General features: G+C 37.1%; 1 protein-coding gene across 1 annotated transcript; it reads left to right on the top strand.

The window, feature by feature from the left end:
- The first annotated feature begins 7,283 nt into the window (after positions 1–7,283).
- tent5ba (terminal nucleotidyltransferase 5ba) lies at positions 7,284–14,568 on the top strand. Its single transcript, XM_066683922.1, has 2 exons — positions 7,284–7,709; positions 12,300–14,568. The coding sequence occupies exons 1-2, from the start codon at positions 7,551–7,553 to the stop codon at positions 13,323–13,325; spliced, it is 1,185 nt and encodes a 394-aa protein (XP_066540019.1). The 5' UTR covers positions 7,284–7,550; the 3' UTR covers positions 13,326–14,568.
- Positions 14,569–16,193: the final 1,625 nt, after the last annotated feature.

Raw genomic sequence — 16,193 nt, 5'->3', positions numbered from 1 at the left:
CCTAAGACTTTTGCACAGTAGTGTATATGTTGTTTCCCAGTCTTGTAGTGTCTCAGTTTGTCTTTTTACTATCAGTACATGAATATATGAAAATTGGTGAAAAATTAGGTTCCAGATTTCAAAATACTTTCTGGTTAGGTCAGCACAGTGGAGACCACCCACACATTCTGCATCATGCTGTACAAAGGTGAAAGTTTCAGTGTTGCTTTAAGTCAAATAATTGCTCTGAAGCTCAATAGTCAGCAGTCTTTTTCCTCATTTTAAACTCTTTTTGAAAAGCTTATGTAATACAATAGGATAGTTGACTAATTATTCATTTTCCTAGCCAATTTCTCTGGCTTGCCTCTTTTAAACATGGGATTTATATTCTCTCTGACAGTATGATATTTATTAAAGAGCATGTTGATTGGGTGTGTAGTAAAAGTGCTTTTTAATTTTATATGCAGACCGTATTGCTGCTCTTTGGACAGGACCTGATTACAATGCTGTAATTACTCTGTTCTTTAATGTGTTTTAATATAAAAATAACAGACTCTAATGTTTGATTGGAACTTTTTCTTTTCTCCCCTGGTTTAATGGGAATAGTTCACAAATGCTTTTTATTTTCCAAGAGCTTCACAGAAAATTTTAATAATATGAGCTTGACTTTCAGCAACAGAGTTGCTGTGTCTCTTTGATCTTCCTTTTATAATGCATAAAACACTTTGAAAGAGAATGGTGAGAATTCACACCTGAGAAACTCTATGGACGTAGTAAAATATTAATGGAGATCATGTTCAAATGCACCTGCCATTCAAACTGGCTCAGCTGAAAATTGACATCCATCTTTGTGTTTTTAAGTGACTTGCCATATGGTCTGTTTAGTTTTGGTTTGCGTCACACTTGTGGTTTGCGAGCACATATAATGAGGTGTTTTTTTGTTTTTTTGTTTTTTTAAAATGACTTGTCAAAGCACTGTACCTGACAAAAAGCTTTTTGCTCTGTCTACACATAGTGTGAAAAATCATTGTACTCTTACATAACAACTAAAGGCCATGTGGCAGTCACTCAGTCCTGTTGTTGATTAATCTGAAGAAGGTTTCATAGGTTTCTTACTTTCCATTCTATTATTTTCCATGATATATATATATATATATATATATATATATATATATATATATATATATATATATATATATATATATATATATATATACTAAACATTATACACTACTAGCAAAAGGACTAAAAACAAATTTTGTAAGTATTTCATAATTTTAACAACACAGTGTATTCCTCACTGTCTCCAGAATCAAATGAAGTGTTGACAACAAATGAAAATTCAGTGTATTGTCAGCAGTTCAGGGTTGTAGTGACTCCCAGTGGATCTCTCAATGGCTTTCCAATGTGATCTTTTCAGCCTCCCACAATATTCCAAGCAGTTATCCACTGTTCAAGTGAATGTGTGGGCTGCATCAGGGGGATGGATTTGTTGAATCTGAGCTTTCTGTTGTTATAGCTGCCTATGCCTCTATGTGACATACTGACACAACTTTGAATGGACTTAGTGGGATAAGACAGGATTTGGCTTTACATCCATAATTTTGCAAGCCTAGAAAATTACTTGCCCCAGACGTATGTACAGCAAGAATTAGAATGAATGCCCTAACCGCTCTGCTACTATAGTGATGAGCAGGATTTCATTACCTGACACCACCACTGCCTTTCCACAGAAAAGTCTAGAAGCAACCCCCTTCCCGAGCACTTCATGGTGGGCAAGAATATATTTATGTCTCTGGCAGAGGACTACCCTGCTTCCAGAATTAGAAGCACTTGCAATGCAAACTATGTCTCCCAACACATTCCGGGATTAAAGTACTGGCATAACCTGGTTTTAGACCTCAGAATTTTTAAAATGCTACATTTTGAAGTCATTTTTTAATAGTGTGTCTTTCAGTGCTCAGTATATGAACATGTGATTTTATGAATATAATGCATCCTCTGATGATAAGGGGAAAGGTTCTTTTTTTCAGTTTTTGTTTTCAGTAACCTCCAGCTGAGGTGGGCAGATGTGGTTGGAATATATAATACTGGAATGGGGATTGTTAAGTAACACTTCAAAAGGTCCCTTTTAAATTTCCTATTCCTTTGAGAGGTTTCATTTGAATGGCTGCCCTCATTTATTTCACTGTCCGGCTCACAAAGTGTGCTGTAAAATGGCCTTGTTCAAGTATCACATGAATGTGTAACTTTAAGTGCACATTTTGTGTAGATGCTGTAGCCAAAACACAAAACCCACCCCTTGATGTTTTTTCGGCTTTTAAATAATTGGGCTCTGCCATAGTCTAATGGTTGGATAAGTGGAAAACACATTTTTTCATTCATTATCTGTAACCACTTATCCAGTTCAGGGTCACGGTGGGTCCAGAGCCTACCTGGAATCACTTGGCACATAGCAGGAATACACCCTGGAGGGGGTGCCAGTCCTTAACAGGGCAACACTCACACCTACGGACACTTTTGTGTCACCATTTCACCTACCAACGTGTGTTTTTGGACCATGGGAGGAAACCAGAGCACCCAGCGGAAACCCATGTGGACACAGGGAGAACACACCAAACTCTTCACAGACAGTCAGCCGGAGCAGGACTCCCTGGAGCTGTGTGACTGCAACACTACCTGCTGTGCCACCGTGCCACCCTAAAACGAATTTAATTCCATCCATCCTGTAACCGTTTATCCAGTTCAGGGTCACAGTGGGTCCAGAGCAATCATTGGAATCATTGGGCGCAAGGTGGGAATACACCCTGGAGGGGGCGCCTGTCCTTCAGAGGGCAACACACACACATACCTACGGACACTTTTCAGTCGCCAATCCACCTACCAACGTGTGTTTTTGGACTGTGGGAGGAAACCAGAGCACCCGGAGGAAACCCACGCGGACACGGGGAGAGCACACCAACTCCTCACAGATAGTCACCCGGAGCGGGACTCGAACCCAAAACCTCCAGGAGCTGTGTGACTGCGACACTACCTGCTACGCCACCGTGCCGCCCTATATGAAAGTTGAGTTGATAAAATAGACAGAACCAAGGAATAACTTCAACGTTTCTACTGATCTGTGTTGATAGTGTAACAGGAGTATACTTTTACCCAAATTAGCCTTTATCAGGAATTATAATTAATTATAAAATAATTCATTTCTTGTAGTTTTCTATTAAACTACAATGAAGATTCAAATAATAGTTAATGATATGTGTTTAGGTTTCCTTTATGTTTCCTCTAATTTTGTTTCTTTTTCACTTGGTAGGCCCCACCCATCAGAGACAGTTTGGTAGCAAGTGTCACCTCTGAGGTAAACAGATTTATTTTGAAAATCAAAGATCATATCCTTATCTTTTCTAACACAAATCTTTGCCAAATTTGACATAACCTGTAGTCATTCAAACATTTACAAGTCTATGTATATTAGCCACTTGTGATCATAAGTGAAACTTACATAACTGAGTGAAATATTTTCAGCTCGGCACACCTTGCTGTCTGTGACGCAGGCAAAAAATAAACAGTGCTAAACAAATTAGAGAGAGAGGTGCACCAGAACTGTGGCTTAATAAAAGGTTGGGCATTTCCCATGCCTGTGTTTTGTTTCAGGTATATCTCAGGTTGTGTGTGAGCTAGAATCAGCTGCTTGCCTGGTTTTCCCTGTTGTTTAGGGACTTTGGTTTAAAGTGCTTTCTTATATCTTTGTTGTTGTAGCATTCAAAAGTTTAACCCTTCAGAAAACAAGCCTCTATTTCTGATTTCTTTTTTATTGTTCAATTTTCAGTGGACACCTCAGACATTATACATTTTTTTAAATGATAACAAATGTAGAAAATGAAAACAGCTACAAGACTTTGGTATCACAAGATTTAAAAAAAAAAATCCTCCCTTTGAAATCCCTTACCATTAACCATGTGAATTTAGACAGAAGTTACACTTTTGCCATTAATGTTTTACTTCACTGGCAATGGAGCTGTTCAGTTTCCATTGTTTGCCTGCAGTCCTAAATACTTCCCAGTGAGCAGACAATGAGGACCTGCCTTTGCGTCACTGATAGGTCTCTGCTTGCGTAACTGGGTTCCAGAGGTTGAGCTGCTGCTCTACGACTGCAAATAAGGACTTCTGCATCTTATCTCCAGAACAGGTTTACTGTATGACCTACAATAAGGAAAATCCTGGCCAACTAACATCACACAAACAAATGGGTTTCCATAGAAAGCATCAAACCTCTTTGAAGATTTGCTGACACTGCATTTTTTTTCTTTATTCCAGTTGAACATAGGTTTCCTCAAATGATGAAAGGCTCTGTTTCAATGCTCATTATGTACAGAGATTTAAACAATTCTTTAAACATTTAATAATAAATAAAAAATAAATGGAATATTTCAAGAATATCATTATAAATATACGGTAATGAATAAAGTGGGTCAGTTTTATTTATAAGTCATTTGGAAGAAACATAATATGGAGTCTGTGGAGCTGTAATTTTCCCTCTTTGCTGTGTCCTATTGAAGTAAGTTACTGAGTCATAGCGACATCGCACATGTGATGTTAGGCCAGTTTTAAGAGGGGAATAAGGAAGTTCTTTTTTTTTTGGAAAAGAGGATTTGACATATAGTGCATCTTTGGCTTATTCACAATTATTGACTACATACGGAGTTATGCACCAGAGCCCATGAAAAGTAAGGCCTTTGTCTCTTGCAAATCACTGTGTATGACACAACAACCTCAAACTCTAATTTAACACCACTTGTGGATGAGTGTAAAGCAGAGTACTAAGTGTCATTACATCGAGCTCTGTTTAGTCATGGCTATTTACAGCTTTATTTTGCACCATGATGTCAATCTTGTGACATTCTCTTGCTCTGTTTTCATTCCAGTGAAGCAGCTGTGGGTTCTTAACAGTGACCTGCAACTACTCCTAATGGATTAAAGATGAACATATATAAACAAATATATAAATTCAAACATGTAAAAGCTAGATTTTATTATTAATTGCATATTTCTGAAATACAATTGCAAAATGCAATTTGATCCAATGTCAGTAGGCCCCTCAAAATTACATAGGACATATTGTCTTTTAAACATTAATATTTGCAAGGCCGTGTAGATTATGGACACTTTCAGGCAGCCGTGCTGAGCACTTTGTCTGTTTGAGTTGTGTGGGCTTTGAATACTAAAGGTGTGATCAAATAAAGGAAAATCTTCCCCACCCACAAGACTCACATCTCATACTCCTCTAGCATACACAGATCCAACACCTGCTCTACCAAAGAATCATTAACAAACAAACGATCAATAACAAACACCTTTAAACGTCTCAGGTTTTTAAGATGTACTGCTGATTAATGGGTGTGGACCCCTACTCTCATAAAGCAGTGTTACTCAAGTAAATTTTGTAGTAGCCTACCACAACAGTGTTAAACTCTTTGGGAATTCTCCACTTCAGCTAGAGAAATATATTTACTGAGCAGCAGCATCAAATTCAGACCCAGCCAGGGTCATCTCCCACATGGTCTGCTTGCCTCATGGCAGGTTTTTTATAGGCCAGTGATGAAAGTGCTGTATATTACCACCTGTTCAACCCCTTGGTGGAGGGCCACATTTTCAACACTGTTTAACAGCTGAAATTGGTTATCACCCAGAAATATTAAAGGTATCCCCCATGATCAGTTCAGTTTTTGTATGTAACTAAAGTCAGAGATTTTATAACCCTTTAAGAATTATTTCACAGCAAGTTAATGTTTTCAGTGTGATGCACAAAAAGAATTTTTTTAATGAGATAAATCCATGCCCGACCACTGTTTGCCTTCGTTTTTTTTTTTTGCAAAAGTGGAACCTCTTATGTATTTCCTAAGAATTTCAGCATATTGACTTTGCACAGCTGTTTTCCACTGGGTTCTGCCGCACTTCGCAGCAGTTTGCTTATGGACATAATTTTCTCGTTTTGTTGTTCAGTTGGGACATCACTCTAAACTGCAGATTCTCAGCTGTAGTCTGCCCAGGGCTGGTATTGCCTCTACCAAACATCCACTCTCTACCGCAAATCCATATACTGCAACAAGTTACGGGAGCAGCTCATTTAATTATGCAGTCACAGTCATTTAGGACAGAGTGATTTACAATCTCAGTTTGAAGCTTAAGGCTAAATTAACTTCCTTTCAGTGAATATTCTCAAAAGAACTATATACAAAAAGAACACCTGTACAACCAACTTCAGATGTAAGAATTGTTCAGCACACACCCACATACAAAGATGCACGTATGTATATTTGTGTTGTGTAGCCCTGTATTTTTTTTCCCCTAACTCTTGATTTATGTTATTTTCCATCTCAGCTCCAAAACCCATTACACTGATTATATACAATCTGTGTCCGTTTGGATTGGCCAGTCGCATTACAGTCACATAAGAAATACCTGATGGAAACACACACGATAATGTATCTTAAGTGGAAACAGCAACTGCTAATGTATCTTGCGTGATAAGGTTATCAAGGCTTATCAAACTCTATTAAATTTAATGAAAACAAACAAACGTTTTTGAGAGCACCGCCGTCAAGCTCATGGTAAACAATATCAATTAGGTTTTTTTGTTTGTTTGTTTATAAGAACAATACCTGATTGTTAAATTATGAATTTAATTGGTAGATTGGCTGGTAGATATCTGATTTTACTTTAAAAGCATATTTCAAACACAATGTAACAGTATGTGCTATTTTTTTTACAAATGAATAAAAATACATTTTAAATACTACTTAGATTTGGCTAAGCTATGTATGCCTCACTTTAGCATGACTTACAGTAGCCTAAAATATTCGTTCATATTTTCCTTGTCATTTGGAGTGTTAGTAGACCAAACAGCATAATTCATACAGCAGTTGGCAGGACTTACAAGATTGCTTTGTAAACTGTGACTCAGTAAAATAAGTAATATTTACAATTTTTTCCTTCTTTTGTTTCATATGGAATGAGTTTTCCGTCTCGACACTTCAACTAGGGAACAGACATGTCCCATCATTGTGTTGGAAAAGGAGAGAAGTGAACATCTTAGCTTTCTTGTGCACTGTAATATTTTCCAAATGGTTTGAGAGCGAACGCAGAGCCCTGGGATAATGTGAATCTGTCTGAAGCTCCTCCTTAGACCAAAAGAGGGAGTCGATATATAATTCATAAGGGGCTCGACCAATCAGCGCTGGCCGCTGTGAGCAGGAGAGAAGACTATAAAAGAGTCGAGGTGGGAGCCGTTCTAGAAATGTGAACGGGAGTGAAAGGCAGTGAAATACTGAAGCAGTTGGTGGAAGTTTTTGTAGAAATTAGCTTTTTAAGATTAGCTTTTATTCAGCACACCAGCTGCGCCGAGTATAAAAAAATAACAAGGCTAAGTGAACGTATTTAATCTGAGGTTCATCTCTAGTGCAGCTGTTCAGTTTAGTGGCGGCAAGAAAGTGAAAAGGTCCGGCGTCCAGAGAGTTGAGAGCCGCGCTGTTGATTTTTTTTTTCCCTCGTCGCCGCTTCTTTTGTCCCTCGCCATGTCCCCTGGTGATGTTTCGGAGCAGAGCCGGAGGAGGTTTTGCGTTTTGTCCTGGGAACAGGTGCAGCGTTTGGACTCTATTCTCGGAGAAACGGTCCCCATTCACGGACGAGGAAACTTCCCAACACTTTCTGTCCAACCTCGACAAATCGTTCAGGTAAGAGGAGTTCAGAGAGTTACACAGTAACGGCAGAAAACTGAGCCTGACAAGTAGGGGTGAGGAAGGGGGAAACATCCAGCCTCAAAGAATTCAAACATTATGCCTGATTCGAGTTAAATGTGCACTTTTATTTGCGTATAACCCTGACTAAGATACTGAAGAAACTATAGCATGAATATTATGAACAGAAATAATGTCACGCTTTTATACACATTCACTTCTTTACAATATCTTACCCTTTAAAATGTTCCCATTTTTATTAAGGGGAAATTTCTGTATGAATTAATGTAATTAATGACATAAAAGGTGATCATAGTTTAATAAAAATGCGTATAGTTTAATTTATGAAGACATCAGAGACTGGTTTCATGGTTTTCATTTACAGTGACAACACAATACCACTGTTAAAGGCACTGCTCTGACAGTTTTAAGATACTTTGACTCAATTGACCTAACACTAAAATTGATCCTGAAAGTATGAGGGACATGGCCTTCTAACCCTATTTTGCAGTACCATTAATTGGCACTAGTCTGTGAGATTTACTGTCCTTTACTGTTACTGCAGAGGGATAATGTTTATTTGACCATATGCAGGGGTCTCTTTTGGTTCCGTTGAATTTAGGCTGTGTCCTGTGTAATGGACAAACAAAAAAACGAGGGATTGTTCATGTTTCTTGGAGAAAGTCTAGGACAAGCAAAACCTTTTTAGCCTTTGCACCTTGAGCCAGTGGGCAAAGAATGTGCTATGCTTTGCTAATTTAAGTGCTGTGTTAATGACTCAGACATTCTTGCTAGTCCTATACTGTTCTTGGCCTTTGAGACTTTAGCTCTGGCATCATTTCCTCAAGTACTGTGAGACCCTTTGTAACTTTATCAGGACTTCGGTTTCTTGTGCCTGAATCAAGTGTAGACCATATCTCCTGTATTGAGCAAATCATCTGTATGCTCTTAAACTGATCTTATTTATTTATTTATTTATTATTTTAACATGAAACACCGTTTGATTGCCAGTTCTCTTTTAGCTCCTCCTCAGACCAGAACCTGAAATATGAAACTCAAAGATGTTTTGTTTTGCTTTTCCCCACATCTCCACACAGTGGACTCTGTATATTTCACCCTGAAAAGCTCTGGGTTGAGTTTCAGTTCCCCATTTTACCATTTGCTTTTTCGCCCGTCCAAAGTGAATTTGGTTATTCAAAGAATGAAATTGTTCATACCTCACCACTGTTTTTGATAAATTATGCTAGTATGTTTTGTTTTGTTTTTTCTTGCTCATCAGAAGCTTTGTGTTATAAATCAATGCCTGTGTGTGATATTTTAGACCCCTGAAAGTGCTAAGGATTACAGATCATTTTAAAAGATCAAGTTTAAACTGCAATCACATTTTGGACTTTAAATTTGCTAAGCAAATGACACTAAAATAAAAAGACATGTTTGAACATATTGCTCTTAACATACGGGTTAAAAAATTATGTTAACCGCTTAAAGCATTCAAGTATTCAAACTGATAATATGTTATGCTGTCCAATTATAAAATTGCAATCCCCAAAACTGTTACTTTACAGGAGAAGGCTACTTTAACTTACAGCTTAAATCAACGTAGTCAAAGTGATTTTGGAGCATTTCTATTGGTCCATTCATCATAGAAAGACACCTGCTCAGTGGTCAAACGAGGTAGTAAAGTAAAATCCACAAAAATGCCGATACATGTTTTTAATTGGACAGCAATTATAAATAGAATAATAAGAAGAAAAATACTCCGTCATTACAGAATAAATACACATCCTGTGCTGCATCTTTGCACAATTATTATATTTATTAATTTTGGTTGTAACTTTAGGTCATTTTTAAACATGCTATGAAGCAAGCTGTCATTTTAGAGCACTGTGTTAGAATGACTGAGCTTAAAATTTGCATTTGTATTACAAATAATTTAGAACAATATGTTTAGGCAATACCCTATTATGGGGAAGAGCTCCAGTAGAGCTTTAGTTCAGCACAGTATTGTGAGATTTTAAAAATATATTTATTTATTTAGGTGTTGTCTCACCATGTTTAGACCACAGAAGAACCTCATTTATCAGTTGATAATTTTTTAAAAGGGTATATTTGCCAATGAGAAAAAATGTGTAAAGAATCTTTTTAAAGATTTAACAGGCTCCATACAGTGTGAAGTAGGTCTGTACAAATTGTGGTCTGTGGGTCAAAGTTGGCCAGTGAGGATGTTTGGTTTGGCCTGCCAGAAAGGTATCCCATCCCCACCCATTTATCCAATGATAGAACAATCAGACATTTTATACAAAACTTATCACATTCTGTCATTTTTAGTATATTTGTAGCAGCATATATTTTAATGTTAGAAAATATATTTTTAATTAACTCAATTTAAAACAATAAAATCTTCTTTATTTGTATTCATGAACTTTGGTCTTTTTGGTCTTTGACCCACTGCAAAATGTGTAGGCATATTTGGTTAAAGGTTATTTTTTTCTAGAGTGTCTTGTCGATTCCTAGTAATAAACATCAGGGTTTCATCTAAATTTCCTCTAAACCTCTAAACTGATGTGGTGAATAGCATTAGTTTAGTAATAATTTCTACTATCAATGTTACCGCATTAATGCAGGCTATTTATCTGGAAATTTTAATGCATTTGTTTTTTTAAACACAAACTAATAATTTTATCAGATTTTGAACGTCCATTCGTGACTCATTCGTTTTACAGAGCCTTGTGAGGTATTAGCAGTTTTATCAGAAGACACTTTTTTTTTATCGTCACGCTTTGCTTACCCCACACTTTTATATCTTATGCATTTTTTGAAGCTAGAATGTGGAGATGTTTTATTGTCTGAGCTGTAAACCTGCTATACTTACAACATAATAATAAATAATAACCTTAAAGCAGTCAAGTGTGCTTATGATGGTACATTTGAAAATAAAATATTGCGTAAATTAGTTGAACAGAAATGCCACTGCTGGATCAAATAAAACTGAAATAGTGAACATGGCCATAAAGTTATCTATCAAAAGTTTTAATATTGGAAAACTCTTGGAAGTATGACCTGTTGCCTAAATGCCAGTATAATAACCTCTATTGATTTATGGAGTGCAATTTATGGACAAGAAAGAGCGCCTACCTTACCTGTTCTGATTTGATTTTCTAATCAGTTTTTAGGTCAAAATTATGAAAAATATATATATATTAAGCATCACCCTTCAGAACAAATTCAGTGTTAAATCAAGACCATTAGTGTAAAAATGTAAGCTTGTCAGCACTCTCAGGTCACCCTTGCATTTATTTTAAAGTCACAGTCTCATCTAACATATGAAAATAGCAGGCTAATGATCTGACTGGAGTTAGTGTTTGTTTTTTGTCTGATTGACGCTAATCTGACAGCTGAGGATGAGACATGTTACACAGTCTCATGCATCATAGACACACACACATTAACGACTGAAGTAGCTTTCAAGGTACAAATGGTTTTGTTTCATCACCAGCTTCACTTCTCTCATGCAGTGCTTCTGTAGATTAGATCCAGCTGACAGCACAAAAAGAACCATATTCATGTCTGGTCTATGTATGCTGCACTCTGAATTTGGTATTTTAGGTTTTATTTTACCTTTATTCTGCTTACTCTTTGTTCCTGCCATGTCTTCAGTCTCCTCATACATAGTCAGCCTGTCAAACAGCCAGTGTTACATTTGGGAACCAAACCCCACAGCATCAGTCAAGGCAGCTGTACCACAGCAATGTGCTGCCGCCCTCTAATTTTCTTTCTGCTGGCTCTGACTGCCTCTCAGAACGAGGAAGGGAATTTGGTCTGCCTGTGATGATCTTAATTCCTCTTGATCATAGACAAGTTCAGCTCCTATTAACCCTTCACCTTCCCAGTCTCACACAACAATTTTACCTTTCTTTAATCAAAGATTCTATTTACTGTGATCCGTCTACAGTGAGGTTTCCTGTAAACAGACAACATGCTATTGATGGGGACAAACACCAGCTGTATTTTTTTGATAATCAGAGGCTGCTTGCTAAAGACATTCTAGGTAATGTTTGCATGCATGTTAAAGGCAAACTAGAAAATGCTGATCTCACCAGTCTTGGTGTGTGGGAGTGTTTGTAAATGAACTTGTTTATCTGGAGAAAGATTAGCCTCTTTCACATATGTTTGCTGATCTGGAAACATGACATTTGCTATGATAAGGTGTATATTTATGAATGAGGTACAGAGAGAAATTGCATGAATTTATTTCATTAATTAAAATTTGGTAACAAATGTTTACTGAAATAGCACACAGTGTGATCATGTTAATAGCAATATATTTATTTCTGTGGGGAAACTAGGGTGCTGCAGTAGACTTTATAGTAGTTCTTATCGATGGTTTCAGTGTGTTTTTTCCACATTAATCTTATGAGAGTTTTAAACAAACTATATGCATAGATTATATTAGATTACTTTTAAATATTTTTATAAAACACACCCCTCTATTTAGCTAGCTAGACAGACTATTCAAGTGTAGCTGGTATATATTTATTATGTTAATTATTTTAATGTTGGATATTAAAATGTTCTTTGTCATTCTAGGTTGTGCGAGCACGCCTGGAGGAGCGAGGCATCACAGTGAGGGATGTGAGATTGAATGGTTCTGCTGCCAGTCATGTTCTGCACCAGGACACTGGTCTTGGCTACAAGGACCTGGACCTAATTTTTGGAGTTTCACTTTCTGATGACCAGGCCTTTCGTTTGGTTAAGGATGTCGTTCTGGACAGTCTTCTTGACTTCCTTCCCGAAGGAGTCAGTAAAGAAAGAATCACAGCACTTACTCTGAAAGAGGCTTATGTGCAGAAGTTGGTGAAGGTCTGCAATGACACAGATCGCTGGAGTCTCATCTCTCTTTCCAACAACACGGGCAAGAACGTGGAACTTAAGTTCGTGGACTCTCTGAGGCGGCAGTTTGAGTTCAGTGTGGACTCGTTTCAGATTGGCTTGGACTCACTTTTGCTGTTTGACCGGTGTTCAGAGACACCAATGTCTGAAAGCTTTCACCCTACTGTGTTAGGGGAAAGTGTTTATGGGGACTTTGAGGAGGCTGTTAGCCATCTGCGTGAAAAAATTATCGCTACACGCAGCCCTGAGGAGATCCGGGGAGGCGGACTCTTAAAATACTGTCACCTGCTTGTTCGAGGTTTCCAGCCCAGGTCTGAGACTGAGATGAAATCACTCCAGCGCTACATGTGTTCACGTTTTTTCATTGACTTTCCTGACATCAATGAGCAGCAGAGGAAGCTAGAGGCCTACCTCCAGAACCACTTTGCTGGCATGGAACACAAGCGCTATGAATGTCTAGTAACCCTGCAGCAGGTTGTCAATGAAAGTACGGTGTGCTTGATGGGACATGAGAGGCGTCAGACGTTAAATCTCATCTCCATGCTAGCTCTGCGAGTGCTAGCTGAGCAGAATGCCATCCCCACTGTTACCAATGTCACGTGCTACTACCAACCAGCCCCTTACGTACGGGATATTAATTTTAATAACTACTACATAGCGCATGTGCAGCCACTGATTCACCCTTGCAGTAACTCCTACCAGACTTGGCTGCCTTGTAACTGACCCATGGAACTTGCACCCAAAAGAGATTTACTTTTGTGTCCATCCCACCCACTTTCCTGAGGGGTAATATACAAGCACAGTGAAAAGCCCAGTTGTTGTGGTCTACACAACGAAAATATGATTAGAAAAAGTGGAAAATTGAATGGAAAACAAGAGACTCTGAAATAGACTAATCATATACTGCTGTATGTCTGATATGAGCCAATTCTAATGCATATTCTCTTGCATTCTCCAATGTGTTTTGCTGACTGGATGTGGGACATTTGGTCTTCAAATGTAGCAATTATTATGGCTTGGATTTGCAGCATTTTCTCTATATATACCATGTATACCAGGCTTTAAACTTAAAAAGACTATGGGACTTTAAAAAAAAAAGGCTGCATTTTTGAGGCAACAAATTAGTTATTTTTTCCCTTTTGCCTGACTGTGGTTTCAATCAACCTCTATTTTCTTCTCTCCGTTGTTTAAAGGACCAAAGACATTTTATTTTTAAGAAGGGAATGTTTATTGTAATTCCAAGTGCCTAAAACAAAACCGATGCACGAAAAAGTGAGAACTTTGTGTTCTCAAGGTTTTTTGTCTCCCACAATAAATGTACGTCTTTATTTTTCAGGGATGGAGGCATGTATTTTCATGTAATTAAAAAAAAAACAACACCTGAAACCTGAAGTGTTATGTTTCTTTATTTTTTTTATTATTATTTTTAAATATATATATTCACTGTGTTATAGAAGTTACCGAAACCTTTATACAACAACAAAAACACTTGGTAAGCTGTGACACAGTTATGTTCTGAATCTGTATACTCTTTAGCTGAGGCAATGGATCCATTACAGGACCAGGACATGACCCATAAGGATCCTTTCTAAAGCACAATGGCTTCTCTTTCTGGTGTGACACTAAAGCCACCAACAAAAGCCTTTTTGTTCAGCCACCCATGTTAGTACTAGTATTAGAATCCTGTTTCCTTCAGATTAATGCCACACTTGCTTAAAATCATGAAAAATATATTGGCAAGGCAGCATATTTGACTGGGCTTGCCAATGTGTTATTGATTTTTGATGTTTGAAAAGTATTTTAGCATTGGTGCCAATATTGACAGATATGTTAAGGCGAGCAAACCTGAAATGTTTCCTATATGAAAGGTATTTCATATTGTAGGTCATATAAATAATGTCGAGATGCATATTAAAGGAGAAAATACCTGTTCTCTGCTTGTGTAAGCAATGCTGAGTAATTTATAATGTAGAAAATGTTCATTTTATTAAAGACATTTTGCTGAAATTTTACTTGTCTTCTAATCGTGTTGTGCACTTTTCCTTTGTCTATAAGGAAGCACCAAGATGCATCTTAGTTTTTTAGGTCCCACTGGCATGAGAAAATACGTTTGGCATGTACTTCAAAACACACATTTGGAAGAATTTGATGTATCCTCTAAAGGATAGAGCTAATACCGTGCTAATACACATCTCCACTTTCGTAGTTGCCCTGGTTGCTACATAGCAAAGATTATCCTGTTCACACTTGAAATTTCTATTCAGTGAACTCAATTTGCATTCACTGTGATTTACATTTTTCAGTACAGACTTCTGGGGCATAATTCATGGAATGTATTTTTACTTGCATTTTAAGCGAACATTTATGTTTTAGTAGTGAATATGGTCTGGAAAAACCTGTGGAGATGAAAACAAGTTTCCAGTGTAACATAAGAATGCTATAGGCATTTGAATGCGCAATTTGTGGACGTGTTTTTTTTTTTTTTTTAATTGTTTAAGCGTAATAAATTTGAGTATACTGAAGAATTTATCGTGAGACCCAGTTAAGGATGTAGATCCAGTTCTTTTCATAAATGAGGCCCTGGAGGCTAGAGAAGGATGAACATTTTGGCTCCACCTATGTTTGTGTCATACTTTTCAAACTCTAACACACACAATTTGTCTTTGTAATGGACATTTTTTCTCTTTACTTTTCTAAAGTTTAAAACACGTAACAAACAAAGGCTTCTAAGATATATTCTAAAATACATTCATTTGTAAATGTGTCTGTGTTACTTTAGAAAAGAAGGAAGCTGCAGATAATATCAGATAAAGTCACAGTTTCGCTGATAGTTCACATTTGCTTGAATGGGTTCAAGTTGACCTGTTGTTAAGATAAGACTTTATTGATCCCAAAGGAAATTGCAGATTTTATTGTTGTTTGGTGAGTCTCCCAATATTGACATTGCTAGATGTTTTGTACATGCATTTGATAAACCAGCATACATTTTACACACTAATTTCAACAACAGAAATAATTTAGATCATATCAGTTATATTCAGCCTACATTTACATGAACATGCTACATTTCTGATGTGAAGTTTATCTTTCTCGCTTGAAACCAAATCTGTATTCAAAATGAAATAATTGTTACTTGAGTATGAGAATGACTCAAGTCCAAACACAAATATCTTCTCAAATAAATAAACACGAAAAATAAGCATGAAATTATCTTGTACAAATCCACAAATTTACTGCATGTACTTGAGGTACTGTAGTTACTTTCTCTGAAAAGGGTTGTTTCTAGAGGAGAGTGAAACTACTGTCTTTATGTCTGAACAGTGGGAATAGAAGTGAAACCTCCCTAGACATTCAGATTCCAATAACAGTACAGACCCTGATCATTTGTTTTGCAGTGAAATTAATTGTTGGTTACACGGTTCATATAGACATGCAGCAACATAATTTCAGACATAATTTCAGTTTGAGTCTGAACTCAGTGAAACAACCCCAAAATTATGGGTCCTGTGTACCAATGGAACTATTCTGAGTTGGCAGTGCACTGTTCTACAAAAAATAAATAAATAAAAATAATCTGCCCTTTTACAGGGC

The sequence above is a fragment of the Hoplias malabaricus genome, chromosome 10 (assembly GCF_029633855.1).
Source record: "Hoplias malabaricus isolate fHopMal1 chromosome 10, fHopMal1.hap1, whole genome shotgun sequence".
In the NCBI taxonomy this organism is placed as follows: Eukaryota; Metazoa; Chordata; class Actinopteri; order Characiformes; family Erythrinidae; genus Hoplias; species Hoplias malabaricus.
This window is presented reverse-complemented; position numbering and strand designations above follow the sequence as displayed.

Excerpts from the sequence above, each read along its gene's own strand:
- tent5ba (XM_066683922.1), top strand. The coding sequence starts at position 7,551 with ATGTCCCCTGGTGATGTTTCGGAGCAGAGCCGGAGGAGGTTTTGCGTT. Across the intron at positions 7,710-12,299 it reads AACCTCGACAAATCGTTCAG|GTTGTGCGAGCACGCCTGGA; the intron begins GTAAGAGGAGTT and ends TTGTCATTCTAG.